General features: G+C 44.2%; 1 protein-coding gene across 1 annotated transcript in view; it reads left to right on the top strand.

Annotated features, from left to right (window-relative positions):
* The window catches only part of LOC126165650 (gamma-butyrobetaine dioxygenase-like), a 56,110-nt gene that overhangs the window by 3,677 nt on the left and 25,915 nt on the right, over positions 1-26,518 (top strand). The window contains exons 2-6 of the mRNA XM_049920338.1: positions 9,567-9,758; positions 11,938-12,140; positions 13,036-13,170; positions 13,312-13,417; positions 13,522-13,724. Coding sequence (XP_049776295.1) covers positions 9,567-9,758; positions 11,938-12,140; positions 13,036-13,170; positions 13,312-13,417; positions 13,522-13,724 — 839 coding nt within the window. The remainder of the gene's footprint in view (positions 1-9,566; positions 9,759-11,937; positions 12,141-13,035; positions 13,171-13,311; positions 13,418-13,521; positions 13,725-26,518) is intronic.

The following is a 26,518-nucleotide window of genomic DNA, read 5'->3' as shown; positions in this document are numbered from 1 at the left end:
TATGGGTCGGAGGAACCCTGACAGCAACGCCACCATGTTGAATAATGCTTTTCGTGTAGCCACACGACGTCGTGTTACGACTCATATTGTGTGCAATAGGCTGCATGATGCACGTCCATGGCGAGGTCCATCTTTGCAACCACGACGCCATGCAGCGCGGTACAGATGGGCCCAACAACATGCAAAATGGACCGCTCACGATTGGCATCACGTCCTCTTCACCGACGAGTGTCGCATGTGTCTTCAACCACACAGTCTTCGAGACATGTTTGGAGGCAACACGGTGAGGATGAACTCCTTAGACGCACTGTCCAGCGAGTGCAGCAAGGTGGATGTTCCCCGATGTTTTGGGGTAGCATTATGTGGGGGCCGACATACGCCACTGGTGGTCACGGAAGGTGCCGTAAAGGCTGTGCGATTCGTGAATTCCGTCCTCCGACCGATAGTGCAATCTTATCGGCAACATATTGGCGAGGCATTCGTATCATGGACGACAATTCGCTCCCCCACCGTGCACATCTTGTGAGTGACTCCCTTCAGGATAACGACATTGCTCGACTAAAGTGGCCAGCATGTTCTCCAGACCCTATCGAACATGCCTAGGATAGATTTAAAAGGGCTGTTAATGAACGACGTGACTCACCAACCACTCTGAGGGATCTACGTCGAATCGCCGTAGAGGAGTGGGTCAATCTGCACCAACAGTGCGTTGATGAACTTGCGGATAGTAGCCACGACGAATACAGGCAGGTATCAATGCAAGAGGACGTGCTACTGGGTATTAGAAGTACCGGTGTGTACAGCAATGTGGACCACCATCTCTGAAGGTCTCGCTGTATCGTGATACAACATGTAAGGTGTGGTTTTCATGAGTAATAAAAAGGGCGTAAATGATGTTTATGTTGAATTCTATTCCAATTTTTTTACGGGTTCCGGAACTCTCGGAACCGAGGTGATGCAAAACTTTTTTTGATATGTGTATAATAGCGAACACCGAAACATTGTTAGCAAAAATCTTGAAAAGCTCTTGACTGATTTACTTGAAACATATCTATATGAATCGACAAGGAAAATGGGAAGGAAGACATGCTGAGAGAGAGGGAGTAGGGGGGAATGGAGTAAGAGGAGGAAAGTGATCTACAGTGAGAGGTGGTCGGAAGTGATGGACAGAGACAGGGGAAGGAGAAGGAGATGAAGAGAGAGAAAGGGGAGAGGAGATGGACAGAGGCAGGGGGGAGGAGGAGATTAGGACATATATCCGAGTACCATACATAATTAGCAACTGCAAAGCATAGCCTAGTACATAATGAGTTGAAACTTGAATACGTTAAATTGTATCTTTGACAAAATGTAAATGGCAAAATAAATTGTAATTCACTCAGGACGGATAGTTATTGAAAGTCTGTTGACAATGGTTATGATCTATTTAGAAAGAGACTGAACTTCTTTCTTCTTGCATCTGAATCTTCATTGAAACCAACAAAAAATACTAAACTGTAACGTAAATATTGATTATCAATAATTCGTTAGCTATAACGTTGAGGATAAAGCCAGTCTTTTCGTAACACTCACCAAAACATGATTTTTTTATTATCTCTGAATATAAAACGGGGACTCCGCGGCGTGTAACAAAGCGTCATTTCTTGTCAGTATAAAGGTTAGGAAGACAGCGATATTACTTTTCGAGTTCCTCTTCGAAATAGGAGTCAGCGAGCAAAAATATATGCGATGGCAGAGATTTAAATTACCTGCGATGCATCTCTGATGTAGCCAGTACACACTAATAGACCACAGGCATAATTCATAGTATTCTATGCTTTATTTGACTTTGTCGCTACAAATCCCACAATGGGAAAAGACTTTCTGCTTGTAAACATCTCTGACACCGTTATACACTCCTGGAAATTGAAATAAGAACACCGTGAATTCATTGTCCCAGGAAGTGGAAACTTTATTGACACATTCCTGGGGTCAGATACATCACATGATCACACTGACAGAACCACAGGCACATAGACACAGGCAACAGAGCATGCACAATGTCGGCACTAGTACAGTGTATATCCACCTTTCGCAGCAATGCAGGCTGCTATTCTCCCATGGAGACGATCGTAGAGATGCTGCATGTAGTTCTGAGGAACGGCTTGCCATGCCATTTCCACCTGGCGCCTCAGTTGGACCAGCGTTCGTGCTGGACGTGCAGACCGCGTGAGACGACGCTTCATCCAGTCCCAAACATGCTCAATGGGGAACAGATCCGGAGATCTTGCTGGCCAGGGTAGTTGACTTACACCTTCTAGAGCACGTTGGGTGGCACGGGATACATGCGGACGTGCATTGTCCTGTTGGAACAGCAAGTTCCCTTGCCGGTCTAGGAATGGTAGAACGATGGGTTCGATGACGGTTTGGATGTACCGTGCACTATTCAGTGTCCCCTCGACGATCACCAGTGGTGTACGGCCAGTGTAGGAGATCGCTCCCCACACCATGATGCCGGGTGTTGGCCCTGTGTGCCTCGGTCGTATGCAGTCCTGATTGTGGCGCTCACCTGCACGGCGCCAAACACGCATACGACCATCATTGGCACCAAGGCAGAAGCGACTCTCATCGCTGAAGACGACACGTCTCCATTCGTCCCTCCATTCACGCCTGTCGCGACACCACTGGAGGCGGGCTGCACGATGTTGGGGCGTGAGCGGAAGACGGCCTAACGGTGTGCGGGACCGTAGCCCAGCTTCATGGAGACGGTTGCGAATGGTCCTCGCCGATACCCCAGGAGCAACAGTGTCCCTAATTTGCTGGGAAGTGGCGGTGCGGTCCCCTACGGCACTGCGTAGGATCCTACGGTCTTGGCGTGCATCCGTGCGTCGCTGCGGTCCGGTCCCAGGTCGACGGGCACGTGCACCTTCCGCCGACCACTGGCGACAACATCGATGTACTGTGGAGACCTCACGCCCCACGTGTTGAGCAATTCGGCGGTACGTCCACCCGGCCTCCCGCATGCCCACTATACGCCCTCGCTCAAAGTCCGTCAACTGCACATACGGTTCACGTCCACGCTGTCGCGGCATGCTACCAGTGTTAAAGACTGCGATGGAGCTCCGTATGCCACGGCAAACTGGCTGACACTGACGGCGGCGGTGCACAAATGCTGCGCAGCTAGCGCCATTCGACGGCCAACACCGCTGTTCCTGGTGTGTCCGCTGTGCCGTGCGTGTGATCATTGCTTGTACAGCCCTCTCGCAGTGTCCGGAGCAAGTATGGTGGGTCTGACACACCGGTGTCAATGTGTTCTTTTTTCCATTTCCAGGAGTGTAGTTTTATCACTTTCTTGTCACTAATAACTGCAAAATTATTTCCTTTTAAAATATCTCTTTTGCGGAAGGCCTTACTAAAATTATATTTTCAGAGTGATTTTTACATGCAACATTTCTTATTTTTTGAGAGGGGTGTTATGCTTCTTTAGTAACAATCTTTGACTTAGTATTAGGGAAAACCGTAAGCGGTATCTCTGGATACACACACATCTCCACCGTTACTGAGTCGTAAAACACAAGGTAATCTCGTACAATACAAAACAATTCCTTGTATACAATTAAAGTGAATAAAGTTACGCCAGTAAAAAGAAGTGAATTTTTGAAGCGCAGCTTTGCATAATGTAGACAATTATTTATGGGTATTATTTTAAAGAGTGCAGTTGTAACATGTACAAAGATGGTTATTTTAGAGTCTTGCACATTTATGTATTTGAGGAGAGTGCTTTTCAGTTCTGATTGCTGGCTAACATTTAGATAGTCACTCGTTAATTTTTATAATTACTTGGTCAAAAATACTTGGAATGGAACTCAACGCAAGCTGAAGTGTATGGTTACTGTCCCATGCCATATGTTTGTTTGATTGGAACTTGAGCAGCTGGCTCATATCCCTACTGCTCTGTAACTTTGGGGGAGACTGAAGTGCCACATAAATGCTATCCATGAGTGATACCTTATTCACACATTTTCTTGTACACTCTATACTCTTTAACTGATTTTATCTCTTCCAAAATGGTATTGCGCCATATGGCAAAATGTTGACCTACAGTTTCTCTTAAGCTCTAAAGTTCCATCTGTACTTGCCCTATTCAGGCCTTCTGCCGAGACTGAACTTCTGTCAAGCCGCTAATCACTGCTTCTTTAATTTTATTGTCAGTTTCTACATTTTTTAGAAGTTGTTAGTCAGTCTTTCTCCTCTCATACATTAAATTTTGTGTGATTTACTATACTAATTTGTTTGTCCTTCTCAGAAGACCATTTAGACAATTCGTTATCCGTCTGATATGTATGTGCATCAAAGTGCCCCATTAAAATTCTTTCCTGTTCAACTGAAGTATTGTTTACTTTTTCTGATAATTTGCAGACTGTTCCTTCTACCCCCGTCTGCGCTTGGATAATTTCAGAAACTTCACGTGATAACTGACGAAAAGTTCTGCTACCCCTGTCTGTGCCTGGCTGATTTTATAAACTTCACCTGATATCCTAATTTGTGCTGATCAACTTTCAGCTATCCATGTTGGTACAATAGTCATTGCTCTGATCAAAAGAACTATTTTTCTAACATTTCCAACATCTGATCGATAGTTTCAGTTATTTAAATACCTAAGTTCAGCTTCCGCGCCGTTCTCAACGTTACTTTGGTTGCTCCCATCTTTTGCTCTTTGGAAGCTTTGCCGTACTTATTACTCTACACTACTGTATAAAAACAAGTTGTTGTTAAATGTTGTTATTAAAAGTCTTCAAAAGTAGCTGGCTAACTTACTTCATAATTTTACACGATACTCTCTGACAGACATAGGCTGACAATTTTTTAAACAACAATGTACAGGTTTTCTGTTGAAACAGACTGCGAGAAAGAAAATGCTGTGCTACGTTGTGCTGTGAATGTATGTGGTTTCGCTTTTTCTTACAGTCAGTTTTGACTACAATACCACGACTATTAAACCTTTAGAAAAAATGGTTCTCTTATGTATATATTCTTTCTCCATATTATATATATATATATATATATATATATATATATATATATATATATATATCAAAAAGTGCATACGCAGCTATGTACTGATTTTTCTTTCTGATAGTTTTCACAGAAAACAGGAAAGTTGTATTTATGGCTTATGGGCTTATGATTACGCTACTGTTATGGTATCTGAATCATCCGAAACTTCGTAATCCTATTAAAACTACGCTAAATACTGTCAATGAAGCTACTATCCTCACACATCCAGCAGCAGAAAAGTCTCTCAACCTCATATACCCAACCAATTTACCCATTCATTTTCAGTGGCTTTAGTTCCAACTCAAATGTTGGAATATGATTCATTGGGAATAACAATAAACAAAGGTCAACATCAGAGAGAGGAGGAAGAGGACATGGACAGAAAGGAGGGAGGAAATTGATATAGAGAGAGGGAAGAAGATGGACAGAGAGAGAGCGGAGAAGGATATTAGGATATAGGCCTATATCCAATTGCCATACGTATTTAGCGACTACAAAGCATTGCTGGTTTGCTAGTAGTAAATAAAATCAACAGCTTCTCTTATTTTTTCTTCATTAAATTAATTAATTAGTCTAATTTTCAGATGACACACATAAAAGCGTCTAATATAAAGCGGCAACCTAGTTATGTTTTGCATCCTTGAACATCCTACTACACCACAATCTGGTCCCCACAAAAATACTAAAAACTAAAACATCGCTACTAACGAAATTTATCAAACCTATTAGCTGAATTTTGAATTTATCAAACCTATTTGCTGAATTTTGAGTACTAGAGTACTATGTAAACACAAGAAGAGTAGTAATAATTTTCTTTAAAACTCGTCTGGCTCGCTCTACCAATACTTAGAAAGTTTGTTTGCACATCTTGCTTCTAGCAGTTTTCTGTTAATAAGCTGTTTTTATTTTTTTATGCTCCAGCATGCCAGAGTTTTGCTCATGAAACAAAGAAAAGGCAACATTAACAAATATAAAAAAGTCATAATTTTTTACAACTATTGTATTTCACTTTGCCTTATTGCAAAAATGTAACACGTAGTTCATGTTTCTGTTTACTGTGCTGTAACATCCAGAGCCACTTGTAACATTTTATTGGCTGAATACGTAGTGAACTGAAAAGTGAAATTTTATCTTTGACTGAATAAAAAGAGCAAATTAAATTCTAACACTCGGAGGAATGAAAGTCATTGAAAGTCTCTTCGTAATGGTTGCGATTTTAATAGAAAGACATAGAGTATTAAAATGAGGGTCTTTCGTTATGCATCTGCTCTGCCTCTTCATTGAGATCAACAACAATCGCTAAACAATACTGCAAACGAAACTTCCTGGCAGATTAAAACTGAGTGCCGGACCGAGACTCAAACTCGGGACCTTTGTCTTTTGAGGGATTAAGGCTGTGAGGGCGGGTCGTGAGTCGCGCTTGGGCAGCTCTGTCGGTAGAGCACTTGCCCGCGAAAGGCGAAGATCCCGAGTTCGAGTCTCGTTCCGGCACACGGTTTTAATCTGCAAGCAAGTTTCATATCAGCTCACATTCCGCTGCAGAGTGAAAATTTCATTCTGTACTGTAAACGTTCGTCAGCATTAATGTCAATGATAAAACATTATAGGCAGCGCGTTTTGTAAACATTATGGGCAGGGTGTTTTGTAATATTCACCAGGAATGATTCTTTTTTTATTGTCTCCGAACACGCGGATAATTGCGGATAAGAAATATTCTCATCTTGCCTGTAGGCCTATATTGTCTCAAAAAACAATGATATTATTTTCATCTTCCTCTCTGAAATCGTAGTCTGCGAGCAAAAATGTTTGCGATGGCAGATACTCAAATTATCTGTGTTGCGTCTCTGATACATCAAACATACACTACTAGCCCCGTGACATAATTTACTTTATCGTAAAGCATGAATATTGATTGATTGAGATTCTGCACATTTCACTACTCTGGACTCTGATTTAGAGTAACTACGCTGAAAACTTGTACAGTGCAGTGTTTTTGGCGTTATGGATGAATGTTTCGTTGTTATAAATGAATATCAAAGTCAAGGGAAGAGTTAGTATGAAGCTCATCGTCGGCGCTTAGTCCACCCCTCTCAAACAGGATCAAGTATCTCTCTTCAATTTTTAGCGCCTACACCGCCCCCCATTACCAAAAATAATTATTACTAGTTGATTCACGGAGTGTTTGATCAACCTGTCCCTTCCTTTAGTCGTACCGTAAACTTATTTCCTTACCCCTTCACTAGTATTGAAGCTTCGGAAACCATCTGTAGCTTCAGTTCGGAACCGTGCGACTGCTACGGTCGCAGGTTCGAATCCTGCCTCGGGCATGGATGTGTGTGATGTCCTTAGGTTAGTTAGGTTTAAGTAGTTCTAAGTTCTAGGGGACTGATGACCTCAGATATTAAGTCCCATAGTGCTCAGAGCCATTTGAACCATTTTGAACCATCTGTAGCGCCACATTTCAAAAGGTTCTATTCTGTCTGTAATGTTTATCGTCTTCTTTCACTTTCGTTTGAGGCTACACTCCAGACAAATTCCTTCAGAGAAAGACTTCTTAACGTTTAAATTTGTATTTGGTGGTAATCATTTGTCTTTCCGAGAAAAGTTTTCCTTGGCATTTCTCTTCACTTTTGCAGTCGTCAGTTATTTTATTACCCAAGGAGCAAAACTTTTCTGTTATTTTTAGTGTCTTATTTTCTAATCTAATTCCCCTAGCTTCACCGAATGGTCTCAGTTAACTGTGTGTTACTTCTGCTGATGCTCATTTTATGAACTTCTTGAAGAAATTTTATTCTGTTCATCTTATCTAAGTCCTTTGCCGCCGTTACACAGTTAAAATGTCATTTCTTCTCCCTAAACTGTAATTCCTTTTTCAAATTTCTCCTTTCTTTAGTGCTTGGTCTAAGCAGACATCAAATGGCGTGTCCCTATGTCGTTACTCCATTAGCTTGATCTTTTACCCAGTATGTTGGAGGACAATCAGAAACTTCATGTCATTATCTCTCTTTCTGATGGCCGAATACTGACCTGGGGATGAAAGTTTCTTGAACCATTAGGACTCGCCCATAACACCAGCATTTATTACTGACTTTAGCTACGTATGCGATTTTTAACGCATCTAAAGGAAGCAAATAGAGAAACACCATGTTAAACTATTTAGATACCAACCGTAATCGTTTTGAGGACAGGAATCGTGCCACTCACACTAAGTCGAAGGTCTGATTGAAGTGATTTGCTGGTGAAAGTCTGCGAACTGACTGAAAAAGATGTGTTAGTCTTGCAACAGCAAGTTGGAGGATATTAATGAGAAATCCCAGGTATAGTTATTTGCAGAGTGGACAAAATAAAAACTGGCCCAGAAAACGTTTCGCGTAGCTTAAGACAATCAATCCAATTTCCAGATGCAAGTGATATCAGCTGTGTTGTTTAACTTAAGGTGTGTGAAATATTTTCCAGGCCAGTTTTAGTTTGTCATTCCCTATCACATACGGCGTATGGTGGGTTGACAACAGAACACTTTTCTCTTCTTCAGTCTAACAACATAATACTCTTAAATAGGTTTTTAATGGAACTGGAATATGAAAAATCTTGAGAAAGTGGTTACACGTGTTTTGATGTTGTTGATAAATGAAGAGATGTCGCTCACGATTCGTTGGTATATTAAGATACTGGTGACATTGATATAAAGTGTAAGATCACGGTGCTTTTTTGATTTGCAGAGAAAAATCCTCATCTAGTGTGGTCTGATCCAGTGTTCGGAGATATTGTGGATTACGTGAGGAAAAAGTGTGAAGCATTAGACGTGTGATCTCACCTGGCGGAATATCTTAGATAAGGTTGTCCGTTTTCATGGAAATGTGGGACTGTGAAACCAAGAATGGACTTCTGCGAATTTAAGTGTTACAAGGAGAGCGTGCAGCTTAAACTGAGTTGTTCAAGTAGCTGAAGATGGAGTGGTCTTCTTTATGAGAGCTGATACAATTGACATGATGATGAATGTAGGGCAGACATCAGAGTTTCCCGAGTGGATGGATACATTCTGTAGGATGGCTGTTAGAAACCTTCATCTATTGGCTTCTAGTGACGACGAGCGTTCGTTAACAGCGCACATACATTTAATTCAGCTGTAAGTTAAGAAGTTATGGTTTCTATGTCCAGCTGTATGTGGGGTGGGATTGGTTGCATGTACTATGTATGGCCCAAGGGAAACATGCGCGAGGGTAGTTTCCGTATGATGTAAATTTGGAGTTAAGTCATTATGCGAAAACATCTGCGTAGTTGCGGATGGGAACTCAGGGTTCAACATTAAGACTCTGTAGTAAGTCTCCTTTGTAATGAGTTGATGATTATTAGGAGCAGTTTCGGTGATGAAGTGGCCTTAGTTAGATGAGTGGGCATCATTTAACGTTTTCAAGAGTTTTAGGACTAACGTAAGTTTACAGTACTGTGTACTATAACGCGGGATAATGAAGAAGTAATAATAATACTCGCGACAGAATAGTAATCTGTTTGTCTTATGCTGTGTGCAGCACCCAAAACCTGTGGCGACGGTGGACGGTGAGCTGGTGTCGCTACAGCTGCCCTCTGGGGAGCACCACAAGTTTCCCACCATGTGGCTCAGGGACAACTGCCAGTGCCCCAAGTGCTTCAACAGCCAGCAGATGTCGCGCATCATCTACTGGGACGAGTTGGACACCAACGTCAAGCCTGCTGACATACAGGTAAGTCTGAATAAAAAAAAATGGCTCTGAGCACTATGGGACTTAACGTCTATGGTCATCAGTCCCCTAGAACTTAGAACTACTTAAACCTAACTAACCTAAGGACAGCACACAACACCCAGCCATCACGAGGCAGAGAAAATCCCTGACCCCGCCGGGAATCGAACCCGGGAACCCGGGCGTGGGAACCGAGAACGCTACCGCACGACCACGAGATGCGGGCAAGTCTCAATCCCTTGTCCCCTGGATCGGTATTAACGCCAGTTCTCTAGACATTATGAACTGTTTTATAACAAATGAAAAGCACCACTTTGCTTATGTTCTATAATATTACTTTTGTTGTTAACCGGTTTTCGGCTTACAAGGCCATCTTCAGACATTTACTGAGTATTATCACCAAAGAAGTTACAATGTTTGCAAACAACATTGGAAGAGAAGTAACACGCCATGACTGAAGTAGAAACATACAGTAAGTAACATCTTTGACAGTGTGGTGGTAATGCAATGAAAAAGTAAAGATTGAACAGTACATAAATAACAATGGAGTAGACAAGAAAACCTTTAGCACAAAACAGGAATAGCATGCCTTCATAACAGTTTCTATTAATAAACAGAACTAATAAAATAAAATAAAATTAGTACTAGACAAGGCTACATCAGGAGGTATGAAACATGGAGAGTGATGCACAAACCAATCAAAAGAAGAGACAATTATCAATGTAACTACAGAATACATAAGGAACTTAAGCAATATCAATCAGATAAACAGAAATAAATAAATGCAGGAAAATAGAGGTGTTTGAGGGAACCTAAAGTAAGTGCAATCTTTGATAGTGCGGTTGTACCGCATTGTAACATTAACAATATAATGTGGTCCAACTAAAACATTCGTATCTCTTTACGTACTACACGAATGTGTAATGAAAATGGGGGTTCCTATTTTTAAGAAACGCAGTTGTTATCCGTTTGACATATGGCAGCACCATCTAGCGGGCCAACCATAGCGCCATCTAGTTTCCCTCATCAAGCTAGACAAGTTTCGTTCTTTGCAGTTTTTTCGTTTGGCGCTTATTTCGTGAGGTATCTGGCCCGGTCACGATCAATGGACCACCCTGCATAAATAAACTGGAGAAGATTAAAGCATGGGAGACATTCATTTCATGGAGGCAAACGTCCTTCATAGAAGAGGATATCTGGTGTGCCATGACAAACTGAACGTATAACACATTTTCAGTGTCATTAAACGACTAAGTAGACAAAGAAATGTTTCATTTCATTGATATTTTGAGCTTGGTCATCAAAGATATTTTAAAACAATCGTGGTAATTGCCCCTCTGTGCTGGTAACGTATTCTGCAAATTCGTCACACACGCCATTAACATTTCTTGCTGCTTGCGTTGGACCTGTTGACATTTAACGTAAGTAGTCAGAGTGTCCTCAAATCTGTATTCATCTCAGTCACGTACATAATTGTGAAACACACACCTGCTTCTTAAAATACGAGGGCTGTTCGGAAAGTAAGGTCCGATTGGGCGCGAAATGGAAACCACTGTCAAAATGTTTTATTTCCAACAGTTAGATATACTTTCCAGCTACTTCTCTACATAGTCGCTGCTCCGACTCGACATTGCATATGATCAAACACTTCCCATCTTCATTGACCCTGCAGAGCGCGGCCGAGAATTGTCATGAAGGAAACGCATGACAACTCTGCTATGTGGGCTGCATGAGATTAGGCGAAATCTCTCACCAGGCCTTCACACTAGGCAGGAGACATTGTTTTCTAAGCATCTTGACGTGCTCACTATGCCCTCAGAGCAGAAAAGAATGACGTGACACGATCAAAAGGGCACACAAGAGATACTGCCCAACTCCTCTGTGCAAAGCCTCAACAGGTTATCACTGTGATTTCCATTTCGCGTTCTGTCGGGCATTACATTCCGAATAGCCCCCGTATCTTCAGGAATTTCTAGAGATTAATTCAAAAGTCGATGGAAAAATCTCCAATCGTTGAAAAGAATGCCAAAAGCACTTTCAGCAAAGTTCGTCAAAGGAGCTCCGCGACATTCAGAAATACGGAAATGGACTTCCCGTCATCCTGTATGTGGACCATCAACCTTCTCAACGATACTATTCAATGAGTTTGAACTGTGACTGGATATCTTCCTCTTTCTTGCAGGCCGACGGAGAAAAGTTATCTGTGAAGTGGTCAGACGGCCACAGCAGCCAGTACACGCTGGAGTGGCTCCAGGACCGCAGCTTCCACCCGGAAGACCAGAAGAAGTGGCTCGATGAGACCTACAGGCTGCCCAAGGCTGGCTGGAATGCCGAAAACTTCGAATCCATCCTCCAGAGATTCAAGTATAGCGACGTCGTAAACAGGTAAAAGCTACGTCGTGAAATGAGCCACGACTGTGTAGTGGAACGAAACAATTTCCAACAACATTTAACTTCACCTTGCTCTGCAATTTTTCTTCTTTGGATTGCTGCGTCGGTATTCATCTACTTTCATTAACTTTAAAACTGACAGTAACTCACGTTTTACTGGATAAGAGCTGTTCTCTGGAGAGGGAAAAAAATGGCTCTGAGCACTATGGGACTTAACTACTGTGGTCATCAGTCCCCTAGAACTTAGAACTACGTAAACCTAACTAACCTAAGGACAGCACACAACATCCAGCCATCACGAGGCAGAGAAAATCCCTGACCCCGCCGGGAATCGAACCGGGGAGGAGAGGGAAGAACGTCCGTTACAGTTCGTCAGCAACAACGAAAATTTTCTCTCGGCGTTAATTCCTTGCTGTTTCCACTTCTTGTCATGCATTACTTCCTTTTTAAGTTCGCAGTATTCATTCTTTCGAACGCCAAGCTTTCCATTGCTTTTCGTTTTCTATTTCTTTTGTATACCTCCTTTTAGTCTCTATTCTTCTTACGAGATATTTGCTTTCGCGAACATAATTTTCAACGATTGCTCTTAAGTGCATCGTATCTGCTTCTGTACAATGATTTTTATTCCGTGAGCAACACTGTCCTGTTCCTATCGTTTCCAAAAGTTTTTATGTTTTCTAAGAGGACCACACAGTCTCCATGGTTGGTCTACTCAACACACGCTTTTTAGAAATTATTACCTCCAAATATACTATAATTTTTAGTAAACTCAAGAGAAACAACCAAAGAAGGATACTAGATCAGTTTTTGTTATTTTTGTTATTCAAAAAATAAATTTTTGCGTTTTATTTACTTAGCTACTTTACCGCCTCCTGCTCTTCTTTTCCAGCCAGGAACATTTTCGTGGGTGGCTAGAAGCAATGGCCAAGTATGGTGTCGCTATTATGTACGATGCACCGCCAACGGTCGAGTCAGTGCGTGAACTGGGAGACAAAGTAATGTACCCTAGAATGACTCATTATGGGTAAGCTCTTTTTTGTTTTTAATTGTATGAAACACTGGATAGCACTCTGTAGAGCAACGTTTTCTTTTCGTTACCTTGTGGCGACTTGTGAACATGCAAAACTCACGTAACTACACACGTTCATTTTTCGTTACTTTGCAGTTTGCAGTACCATGTGAAGATCAAACCCGACGCCACAAATGTGGCGTTCCTCAAGGATAAGCTAGAGATGCACACGGATCTTATGTATTGTGAAAACAAGCCCGGGGTAAGATATTCTCACTGATATGGTGCAACGAGTGAAGGCTACTAAAAGCCTTGTCTACATAAAACCCACAGTATGATAACTAATAAAAGATTTTTTTTTTTCAGATAAATTTGCTTCACTGTGTGGTGCAGACGACAGGAGCTGGAGGTGATAACCTGTTGACTGACGGTTACTATCTGAGCGAAAAGCTGAAAGTTACCAACCCTGAGGCGTACAAAACTCTGAGCACCGTCCCTGTAACATGGTCAGACGTTGGAAAGCATGGAGGGAGGCTCTTCTACTACTTGTACAGGACACCCGTCATCACGTAAGTCTCGTTTTATACTTCCGTGCTTTAAGGATGGGACCTCCTACGAGGGTTGGAACTTTAATAGAGAAACTATTTACTTACAGCTCGTACAAAATAGATACGTTAAAGAATGCATTAAGGAACACGAACGGCACATGCGGCTAAAACAAAGTTCAAAATCGGCAGTAACAGAACATCATGAGAACTGTGTCTCTGACATCGACTTTAATAACGTACGTGTACTGGCTAAGGAAACAAACTTTTATAGAAGAAAGGTCCGAGAAGCGGTTGAAATTTCTAAGAATGCGTCTAGTTTCAATAGAGAGGACGGCTATAGGCTTCCGGCATCGTGGCTCCCCGCCATCAAGAAAGTAAATACGCGGCCGTGGTGTGGGAGCGGCATAAACAACGCGCTGCAAGTCACCTCGGCGGACAATAATACAGGGTGATTCAAAAAGAATACCACAACTTTAGGAATTTGAAACTCTGCAACGACAAAAGGCAGAGCTAAGCACCATCTGTCGGCGAATTAAGGGAGCTATAAAGTTTCATTTAGTTGTACATTTGTTCACTTGAGGCGCTGTTGACTAGGCGTCAGTGTCAGTTGATGCTAAGATGGCGACCGCTCAACAGAAAGCTTTTTGTGTTATTGAGTACGGCAGAAGTGAATCGACGACAGTTGTTCAGCGTGCATTTCGAACCAAGTATGGTGTTAAACCTCCTGATAGGTGGTGTATTAAACGTTGGTATAAACAGTTTACAGAGAATGGGTGTTTGTGCAAAGGGAAAAGTTCTGGACGGCCGAGAACGAGTGATGAAAATGTAGCACGCATCCAGCAAGCATTTGTTCGCAGCCCAGGAAAATCGACTCGCAGAGCTAGCAGAGAGCTGCAAATTCCACAATCAACTGTATGGAGAGTCCTACGAAAAAGGTTAGTTATGAAACCTGAACGTCAACTACCCGAGGCGATGGATCGGCCGCCAGGCATCCCGTGACATAGCACTTCATCACTGGCCTCCAAGAAGCCCTGAACTTACCCCCTGCGATTTTTTCTTATGGGGGTATGTTAAGGATATGGTGTTTCGGCCACCTCTCCCAGCCACCATTGATGATTTGAAACGAGAAATAACAGCAGCTATCCAAACTGTTACGCCTGATATGCTACAGAGAGTGTGGAACGAGTTGGAGTATTGGGTTGATATTGCTCGAGTGTCTGGAGGGGGCCATATCGAACATATCTGAACTTGTTTTTGAGTGAAAAAAAAACCTTTTTAAATACTCTTTGTAATGATGTATAACAGAAGGTTATATTATGTTTCTTTCATTAAATACACATTTTTAAAGTTGTGGTATTCTTTTTGAATCAGCCTGTATTTTGGGTAAACATTCCCCCTCTCTTGCTCTGTCCGTTTCGAATCTAGCCAATGATGACGACCAACCAATAGCGGTAGCAGGAATTTCAACCAATAACCCTATCTCCAGCCTTTCTATCCAACGACGACGGGCCGCCAATGGTGTCCACTGGAGATTAGCTAACAACGCCCCTTCTTCTGCGTCAGAGCGAGAATGTTAGTGTTGTAGCGGCGACCGAAACGGTCGCGCGGTTGAAGTGACATATAGTAGAGATGGGACCCCTCCACGCCCGCACCAACGTGGTGACCAGACCAAAAGTTCTACTGTCACCTCCGTCAACATGTTAGTTATCTAATAAGTGGAGCACAGGAAGCTGGGGTGTGATGTTATCCGTGCGTCTGGGTAAGACGTGGAAGGTGATAGTGGACGAAACGCGAATGAGGGTAGCAATTTGAAGAGCAGAGGGGAAAAAGTGCCATGGCTCGTGCCGTGGGAAAAAGACCTCTGCGACAGTGGGATGGGTAGTAAGAGCAGTAGCGGCTTACTAGATGCGATAGTTCATGCAAAGTTGGGTTTGTTAGTGTGGGTATCACGCATCATTACCGTGGCAGGCGATGGCGATGTATCCCAATTTTCTGCAGCCACTGCATTCCTGGAACAATCAAGATCGTTATGTAGTAGTGGGAGATCGGCCATAGATCATCTCACTGTGTAGGGGGTGTGTGGAGCTTGTCTGCACACAGTGTACGGTACGGTTTCCCTGCGTGGTGCCAGTTATTCGGCAGTGTGTTCCAGCTGGATATCCAGCAATGGCGTCTGATTAACCAGGGGCTCACCTGTACCGTTGTGTTTGCGTGTGCTTGGCCATAGATGTTAGGTCCTTACAAGTATGTCTTTTGGTCTTTTATGTTTCCATCTATGGTTGTGGTCGTAGTTCCCCAGATTCAGAATAAACTGGTTCTGCGAATGTCTGGAGTTTCAGTATAGTCTTGTGGTGAGTTTGCGGACTACCTCCGTGAGAGTCTCAAGTCGGTATTCCCGGTGAAGGATCGCGATGCGTGTGTATCGTGGAGCATTGCTAATGATTTTGAGTACTTTGTTTTGTATGAGCTGCAGACGGCGCAGGCGAGTGGACGCAGCGTATCCCCAGCCAAGAGCTGCGTACGTCACCAGGGGTCGAATAAGTGTCATGTACATGGACCTCGACACCCTTCTGTTCAGAGTGCTACGCCTGTTGAGCATAGGGTAGAGCTATTTGAGCCTCGCGCTTGCACGGTTGGTCATGTGTTGTATGTGGTCCCTCCAGAGTAATTTCCGGTCCAGCCAGACACCGTAGTATTTGACTTTCTCACGGAAACGTATTGGGCGTGCATGTAGAGTTATTGGTCTGCAGTATCGGTGTTTGCGCAGTTGCTTCGGTCTTCTAGTGAACAGAACGGCTTCGCACTTGTCGATGTTTACTCTTGTAACCTACCCACAGAAATTTTTTTTAAATTTAGAAACCAAGAACCAAGTGTAACCTCCGCACAAAAATAATAATTAAATGAATTTTATATATATTGTAACCTCTGACCAAAATTGGTTCCCATTTATAGTCTCCGTGCAGAAATGCATTCACATTTAATGTAACCACAAAATTCAGTTCCTAAACACCAATATAATAAAAAAATTCAGTATCCTGGTAAATTTTATGACGACAGCAGCGCTGCGCCTCGGCCCTGTATTCTGAATAAAAAAAAGGAAAAATTCTTACCTCAATAAAAACTGGGAATATATCTGCTCTTACGTAAAAAATTTTTGGCGCAGCTTCGTGCAATGCTGGCCTATATTTTTTTCTGATTCTTGGAAGGAATGATCATGCATTGGAAATATTCTTTAAATTGAAATAAATGCTTTCTTTAAAAAATTACTTTATATTATAAAAATTATTATTGGGGGCATTTTTTTAAAAAGAAATTGATGACAGTTAATATACATTACTAGGTATGCGCAAGGCTGCTTCTTTACCTTCTACAATAATACTCATCCTCCAGAGTCCCGACCAGAGCAGATTGCCGACACGCGCAGGCACGCGCCGACTACTGTCGACTAGTCAAGACTACTGTCGACTAGCGACAAGCAACAACTAACTACATACTACTCTCTGGTCAGAGACTCTGCCATGCCTTGCCCATCGCCGGCAACGCATACGTCTTACACTCTAACACGCCATTTCTCCAACCAAGGGCCAGCCACTCTGAGTGCAGTCTGTATGCATGACGTAATGTTTGATGGTTTCCAATCGTGCGCGAGGATGGCAATGTCATCCGCGTAGATTGCCATCGTTGTGTTGTGTGTGGTTGGAAGATCGTTTATGTAGAGGTTAAACAGTAGGGGCCCTAGGATGCTTCCCTGGGGCACTCTTGCATGTATAACGTGTCGTGTTGATTGTTTTCCCTGCACGTCTGTGTTGAAACTCCTGTCCGTGAGGTATGAGTGTGTCAGACGGACCAGCCCGCCGGGGATTCCCGCGTCACTGAGTTTGCAAATGAGGCCGTTGTGCCATAGACGGTCGAAAGCCTTTTCGATGTCCAGGAATACCTCCCCTGTTCCTTTGTTTGTGTTGAAGCCATGTGTTATATGTTCAACGACCCGTAAGAGTTGTTGTGTTGTGGAGTGGTGATTCCTGAAGCCGAATAGCTCCGGTCCCAGGATGTCATTTGTTATGCAGTGCCTGGTGATGCGTTTGAGAATCACCTTCTCAACAATCTTGCTGAGAGAGCTCAGAAGGCTGATGGCGGGACCCGTGGAGCAGCCCGCGAACAACAACACAACGGAAGAGGACGGACACGACCAATGAAGGACAGAACGAACAACAAGATCTAAACAACGGAGTCACAAGAAATCCTAACAACCGCGTCCACTCGTACACAGAACAAGAAAGTAAATAAGCTGTCTATGGCGAAGCGATGTGTCCAGAGACGTACGCAAGATTATACTGGTTGGCTGAGCTTTTTTTTTTTTCTTTTCCCTTATTGAATTTCAATTCCCCCCGAAGGGGGCGGGTTGGCAGAAGCTTAGTACGCTGCTCTACAGCCTACAGACTTTTTTTAAAAACGGAAGAAGAAAAGAAACAAGAAAAACAGGCGATAAAACGGTGACTTAAAATGTAAAATGGCGGAAAATCGTGGAAAGTTAAAACAGAAAGCAAAGGGGTTGGCAATGTTAATAAAATACACAGGAATCAGACAAGTAACATAGTAGACACACAATTAAAAAAAACATGGTGACAGTCTGGTTTCTGTTCGCAAGAGATAAAAAATCACACCCAGCGACAGTTTGATGGCCGTTCGCAGCACTTCCAAAAGACACACAACACAGAACACTCACTGTAAAACACTGCACGAAAATGGCGGCACAAAGATGACACTTCCTAGCCAAGGGCAGATGGGGGGGGGGGGACCTGGAGAAGGCGGAAGACAAGGAGGGAGGAGAGGGAAAAAAAACTAAAAATGGGGGGGAACCAAAGGAGGGAGAGGACTCATAAGGGGGAGAGGGGCAGGGCAGACGCGACGCGAGAGGGAATGGGAAAAGGCAGAGGAGGGAAATGCAAAAGGACTCGGGGGAGAGAAGGGGGCAGAGAGAGGGGAGGTGGGGAAAAAAGAGGATGGAAGGGGGGAGAGGGAGCCTAGGAAAAGGACAGGGGAAAGGAGGGGGAGTGAGGATCAGAGTTGATAGGAGGGATAAATGGAGGGAGAGAGGGCATCATCCGGGAGGGGGAGTTGATGGAAGCAACCTTGTGAAAGGAGATGAAGGTTGTAGAGATGGAGGGTAGGGGGGACACAACAGTGAAGATGTGGCAGGGGGAGGGGAAGGGAGAGGAGAGGAGCAACCAGGGGGTGAGGGGGATCAAGGTGGTGGGAGGTGAAGAGTATGCGGATATGTTCGAGGAATAGGAGCAGATTGGGGAAAGGAATGAGGTCACAGAGGATCTGCGTGGGGGACAGGAGGCGTATATGGAAGGCAAGGCGGAGTGCATGACATTCGATCTGGAGGGACTTATAGAATTTGGAGGGAGGGGGGGCAGATATCCAAGCAGGACTGCCATAACAGAGGATGGGACGGATTAAGGATTTGTAGGTGTGGAGGATGGTAGAGGGGTGCAACCCCCATGTCTGCCCAGAGAGGAGTTTGAGGAGTCGGAGGCGGTTGTGGGCTTTGGATTGGATGGAGCGGAGATGAGGGATCCAGGTGAGGTGACGGTCAATGGTGAGGCCAAGGTAGGTGAGGGTGTGGATGAGGCGGACAGGACGGGCGCAGACGTTAAGGGAGAAAATCCAGGAGCCGGAAGGAGCGAGTGGTACAAACTATGATGATTGCCTGGGTCTTGGAAGGATTGATCTTCAGGAGCTACTGGTTACACCATGCGGCAAAAAGGTCAAGGTGATTCTGTAGAAGGCGTTGGGACCGTTGGAGGGTAGGAGCGAGGGCGAGGAATGCGGTGTCATCGGCATATTGCAAGAGGTGTACTGGAGGAGGGCGGGGGGGGGGGGGTTGGCTGAGCGAGAGGCAGGCGCTTAAGTACGCTATCGGGGGCTCCGCTATTGGCCGCTGGAACCACGTGTTCGACTGTGGCGCCCTCACACTAAATGCGGACCAGGAGGCGCGCGCCGCCACAGCTTATGGCGCGATGGTGCAGAGACCTCTAGGGGTCTTCGACGTCCATGACGTCTGGAGGGGAATCAAATTCCGCGGCGCGCGGTACCGGATTTAGCCTATGACAATGGCCCACCAATGGCAGCCATATGATTTTTAACCAATACTATCACTTCTCTAGCACGAACGCCTGAAAACGCTCCCTTTATAAGAGGACGCGACACTCGTTTCTGACAGAGTTCTAGCAGTAGTGGACACCAGTAGATCGTGAGGAAGATCCCAGCACAGGGTTCGAAACGTCTATCATTTTAGAAGAAACATGATGCGGTCTAATAACCCAAAAGATTTTAACCTCAGTGACAACAGCCACGAAAGCCTGCAAACTTAAATAAAAGAGATACGTGTTTCAAAGTTTTACTGACCTTCAAAGTAGTCACCAGCATTGTGTCTAACCTGTTGCCAGCGATGTGGAAGTCGTAGGATACTCTTAGCAGTGCCAGTTATGCTGCCAGTTCGAGCGGCGTGGTCTATTGTCCGACGAATTTGTAGCAGTTCTGAGGCGAAGCCGTGGTGAAGTGTTTCCTTCACTTTAGCAGGACGTGCTTGAGCATTGTTCTGCAAAATGATGGTCAGGTCCTGCAGAAAGTGTCATCGCTTCTGTCTCTAAGCTGGTCGTAGGTTGTGTCCCAAATATGAACAGCATAGAGACAGAAGTGATGACACTTTCTGCTGGACCTGACCATTATTTTACAGGACAATGCTCAAGCACGTACAGTGCAAGCTGTTACTGATTTGTTTGACTGATGGGGCTGCTAAGTGCTATATCAACTATTGCACTCCCCTGAATTAATTCCTCGTATGTTCAACTTGATTTCTAAACTGAAGGAAACACTTCACGGCATTCGCTTCAGAACTGCTACAAATTCGTCGGGAAATAGACCGCTCCACTCGAGGTGTCAACACAACTGGCACTGCTAAGAGTATCCTACGACTTCCACATCGCTGGCAACGCGTTATGCACAATGCTCGAGACTACTTTGAAGGTCAGCAAAACTTTGAAACACGTATCTGTTTTGTACGAGCTGTAAATAAATGCCGGCCGGAGTGGCCAAGCGGTTCTAGCCACTTCAGTCTGGAACCGCAAGACCGTTACGGTCGCAGGTTCGAATCCTGCCTCGGGCATGGATGTGTGTGATGTTCTTAGGTTACTTAGGTTTAAATAGTTCTAGGTTCTAGGGGACTGATGACCTCAGATGTTAAGTCCCATAGTGCTCAGAGCCATTTTAACCTTTTTTTTTTTGTAAATAAATAGTTGCCACTATTAAAGTTCCAACCCTCTTATGTACACTAACTGACAAGAATGATGAAGCAGTTAGAAGGGAAGGGTCCGCAGCTCGTGGTCGTGCGGCAAAGTTCTCGCTTCCCGCGCCCGGGTTCCCGGGTTCGATTCCCGGCGGGTTCAGGGATTTTCTCTGCCTCGTGATGACTGGGTGTTGTGTGATGTCCTTAGGTTAGTTAGGTTTAAGTAGTTCTAAGTTCTAGGGGACTGATGACCATAGATGTTAAGTCCCATAGTGCTCAGAGCCATTTGAACCATTTTTTAGAAGGGAAGGAGAAATGAAAATGAAAACATTGCGTATTGAGGGTAAGTTATCTTACGCTGATTACAAAATCGAGTCAGATTTACAAATAGCATCATAGTATGAGCACGCGTATTGGTATAACATTGCAACGTCTCAGTCATCGATGCATGCACTTCTTTAGTTGGGAAGAGTGTCGTAAGGCCATAGCATCCTCTCCTGAGGCAAACTAGACGACAGCTGTTGTAACTGGTCCTCGATTTGACGTTCACATCTGGACCAAATTGGTTCAAATGGCTCTGAGCACTATGGGACCTAACATCTGAGGTCATCAGTCCCCTAGAACTTAGAACTACATAAACCTAACTAACCTAAGGACATCACACACATCCATGCCCAAGGCAGGATTCGAAACTGCGACCGTAGCAGCAGCGCGGTTCCGGACTGAAGCTCCTAGAACCGCTCGGCCACCACGGCCGGCTACATCTGGACCCATACATGTGCTATCAGGGACAGATCTAGGGATCTTGCTACCCATGAGGTTACCTCAACATCACGCAGAAAGTTCGTACAGACATGTGCCATGTGCGGACATGCACATTCTCCACTGTTGTAACTCGTACCTGAGTTGACGTTCAGATCTGAACCCATTCCTAAACTATCAGGGACTAATATACGGATCTTGTTAGCCGTGAGGTTATCTTAACATCACGCAGACAGAATGAAATTTTCACTCTGCAGCGGAGTGTGCGCTGGTATGAAACTTCCTGGCAGATTAAAACTGTGTGCCGGACCGAGACTCGAACTCAGGACCTTTGCCTTTCGCGGGCAAGTGCTCTACCAACTGAGCTCCCAAGTACGACTCACGCCCCATCCTCACAGCTTTACTTCCGCCAGTACCTCGTCTCCTACCATCCAAACTTTACAGAAGCTCTCCTGCGAACCTTGCAGAACCAGCACTCCTGAAAGAAAGGACATTGCGGAGACATGGCTTGGCCACAGCCTAGGGGATGTAGCTCAGTTGGTAGAGCACTTGCCCGCGAAAGGCAAAGGTCCCGAGTTCGAGTCTCGGTCCGGCACACAGTTTAATCGGCCAGGAAGTTTCACGCAGACAGTTCATACAGACATGTTCCATGTGTGGACAAGCATTCTCCACTGTTGTAACTGGTCTTTGAGTTGACGTTCAGAGTTGAACCCGTTCATATATCATCAGGAACATATCTGCGGATCTCGCTAGCCACGAGAGTACCTTAACATCACGCAGATAGTTCATATGGATATATGCCAAATGTGGATAAACGTTCTCCTGTTGAAAAGTAGCATCACTGTATTTTCACATGAAAGGTTTTTCATGAGGATGCAGGATGTTCGTGGCGTACTATTGTGCCATCAGAGTTCCTTGTATAACTACGAACTGTGATCTGAAGTCATATCCGACGGATCAGCACGCCATGACCTCCACTCTGCTTCTCCAAACAGTGAAAGAACGGGATCCCTCCTCATGTCGTCGCTCTACTCGCCGACTATGGTCATCTGGGGTAGTCCAGAACCGCGATCCACGGCTCAACACAATGCGAAACCGTTCAGCATTGGGAGAATGGGATCTCTTTCCACGTCGCCCATCGTTGTAGTGTAGAATCGCGACTCGTCGCTGAACACAATGCAACACCATTCATCAGTCACGGCACCGCTCCAAACGCAGCCATTTGTGTTGTGGCATCTGTGGTGTCACCGCCAGACACCACACTTGCTAGGTGGTAGCTTTAAATCGGCCGCGGTCCATTACTACATGTCGGACCCGCGTGTCGCCACTGTCAGTAATTGCAGACCGAGCGCCACCACACGGCAGGTCTAGAGAGACGTGTCCCCAGTTGTACGACTACTTTGCTAGCGACTACACTGACGAAGCCTTTCTCTCATTTGCCGAGAGATAGTTAGAATAGCCTTCAGCTAAGTCCATGGCTACGACCTAGCAAGGCGCCATTAACCATTTCTATAGAGAGTCTCACATGTATCATCAAGAATGCTGTATACAAATGATGGATTAAAAGTTAAGTATTCCAGCAGCTACGTACTTTTCTTTATAGCATTCATTACGTATCCTGTTCATGACCTCACGCCCGTCTGCGTTAGATTACAGCGTGTATTTCGGCCTCCTCTATCTACAAGGTGTTGGCACATTTGCCAACACATCAGCATTAATGGCAAAAAATGGTTCCAATGGCTCTAAGGACTATGGGACTTAACATCTGGGGTCATCAGTCCCCTAGAACTTAGAACTACTTAAACCTAACTAACCTAAGAACATCACACACGTCCATGCCCGAGGCAGGATTCGAACCTGCAACCGCTAATGGCAGCCTATCCATGAGACGGTAATTCCTCAGTCCGGCTGCCGCTAGTCTGTGATCAGGGAGTCCATTGCTGGGAGTCCAATACGCATTCTTGTACGCCAGGCGCAGATGTGAAGGGTTCACCGCGTGGTTGGTGCAGGTCAGCCACGGTCGACCGAAATGTTGACGATGAGTGTGCCTGCTTCAAGCTCCCACGCAGTCGGAGCACTCTCGCATCAGAATGTCCCACAAATCTCTGTGCTGCACGATGCTACCAACCATCCAAATGGTCACCCACGTTGAGGTTCCTTAGAAACTCACTCAGGTCTTGATAACCATCAAATGAGTAGGCGGCGTCTCCATGTCCTCCAATTAGGCTCCTTTAACAGTATGCTGATACAATAGCCCTGTACTTAACAATAATTTACAGCCGCTCGCTCGACGGAAGATCCGCACCCAAATACTGAAAAGCTACATAAGTCACACCAATATTCAAGCTGCCCGCATCTCGTGGTCGTGCGGTAGCGTTCTCGCTTCCCACGCCCGGGTTCCCGGGTTCGATTCCCGGCGGTGTCAGGGATTTTCTCTGCCTCGTGATGGCTGGGTGTTGTGTGCTGTCCTTAGCTTAGTTAGGTTTAAGTAGTTCTAATTTCTAGGGGACTGATGACCATAGATGTTAAGTCCCATAGTGCTCAGAGCCATTTGAACCAATATTCAAGCGAGGTGATAAGAGTAATCCAATAAATAAGTGAACGTCGATATGCAGCAGGGTTTTGGAACATATATTGTGTTCGAACATTATGAATTACCTCGAAGAGGACGGCTTATTGACACACCGTCAACACGGATTTAGAAAACGTCGTTCTTGCGAAACATGACTAGCTCTTTACTCACACGAAGTATTGAGTGTTATTGACAAGGGATTTCAAATTGATTCCGTATTTCTAGTTTTCCAGAAGGCTTTTGACACTGTACCTCACAAGCGGCTTGTAATCAAATTGCGTGCTTATGGAATACCGTCAAAGTTTTGCGACTGGATTCCTGATTTCCTGTCAGAGAGGTCACAGTTCGTAGTAACTGACGGAAAGTCGTCGATTAAATCAGAAATGACTTCTAGCGTTCCCAAATATAGTGTTATAGGCCTAATTTTGTTGTTTATGCATATAAACGATTTAGGAGACAATATGACCTACATCTTAGGTTGTTTGCAGATGATGCCGTCGGTTATCCTCTAGTAACGTAATCAGAAGTTTCAAACCAATTGCAAAACGATTTAGATAAGATGTCTGGATGGTACGAAAATTCGCAATTGAACCTAAATAACGAAAAGTGAGAGATCAGTCACATGAGTGCTAAAAGAAATCCGTTAACCTTCGGTTACACGATAAATCAATCAAATATAAAGGCTGTAAATTCAATTAAATACCTAGCAATTACAACTACGAACAACTTAAATTGGAAACAACGCACAGAGAATGTTGTGGGGAAGACGACTGCGTTTTATTGGCAGGATACTTAGAAGATACAACACATCTACTAAAGAGACTGCCTACACTACACTTATCTGTCCTCTTTTGGGATAAAACTGCGTGGTGTGAGATCCTTACCAGATACGGTTAACGGAGTATATCGAGAAAGCTTAGGGAAGAGCAACACGTTTTTCACTATCGAGAAACAGCGGACAAAATGTCATGGACATGATACAGATTGGGAGTCGATGTCATTAACACAAAGGCGTTTCTCGTTGTGGCGGGATCTCCTCACGAAATTTCAGTAACCAACTTTGTCCTCCGAGTGCGGAAATATTTTATGAAATCAGAGTTCGCACGGAAAGAGATAGGTGTTCGTTTTTCCCGTGCGCTGTTCGAGATTGGAATAATAGAGAATTATTCTAAATGTGGGTCGATGAACCGTCTCCAGGCACTTATGTATGATTTGCATAGTATCTAAGTAGATTTAAACAGAGATCATTAAACATATAACTCTGTTCACGCTCCTAATATATCCTACCAGACATGGTAATAACACTAAACACAAAAAACACAAACGCACTCTACACGTTAAAAAGAACTGCAGCTCGAGCTAATGGTGTATACATGTACAAAGTACACCCGCCCTTGTCTTCCGGATTCTTTTTCTCGGGTGGTGTACACAAAATTTATTTGTCCTGATCACACATCAGTCTCGATTTCTCAAGCAATCATCTTCATATCGTCGTTACAGTGAGTGACTCATCACATATAATAGATATGCCTATACATACTGCCTCATTAAAACTAAATATGGGATCTAATTTCTTCTAAGATTCACATACTCATACTGAAATCTTGGCTTAGAAATGATCGTTGACGTACGCAGAAAAAAAGCTTCTACGAATTTTCTGTGTGAACTTCCGGCAACATCTCAGTGAGTCGTCAAACAGGCCTAAAGGCCCTGCCGCCGTGCCACGCAAACGAACATCACAGAAACAAACAAACTTTGGAAATACGTGCAGTAAATACATGGTGTTTCAAAAATGACCGGTATATTTGAAACGGCAATAAAAACTAAACGAGCAGCGATAGAAATACACCGTTTTTTGCAATATGCTTGGGACAACAGTACATTTTCAGGCGGACAAACTTTCGAAATTACAGTAGTTACAATTTTCAACAACAGATGGCGCCGCAAGTGATGTGAAAGATATAGAAGACAACGCAGTCTGTGGGTGCGCCATTCTGTACGTCGTCTTTCTGCTGTAAGCGTGTGCTGTTCACAACGTGCAAGTGTGCTGTAGACAACATGGTTTATTCCTTAGAACAGAGGATTTTTCTGGTGTTGGAATTCCACCGCCTAGAACACAGTGTTGTTGCAACAAGACGAAGTTTTCAACGGAGGTTTAATGTAACCAAAGGACCGAAAAGCGATACA

This window comes from Schistocerca cancellata, chromosome 1 (genome assembly GCF_023864275.1).
Source record: "Schistocerca cancellata isolate TAMUIC-IGC-003103 chromosome 1, iqSchCanc2.1, whole genome shotgun sequence".
NCBI classification, from domain to species: domain Eukaryota; kingdom Metazoa; phylum Arthropoda; class Insecta; order Orthoptera; family Acrididae; genus Schistocerca; species Schistocerca cancellata.
Note: the sequence above shows the minus strand (reverse complement) of the source record. Positions and strands in the feature narration are given on the sequence as shown.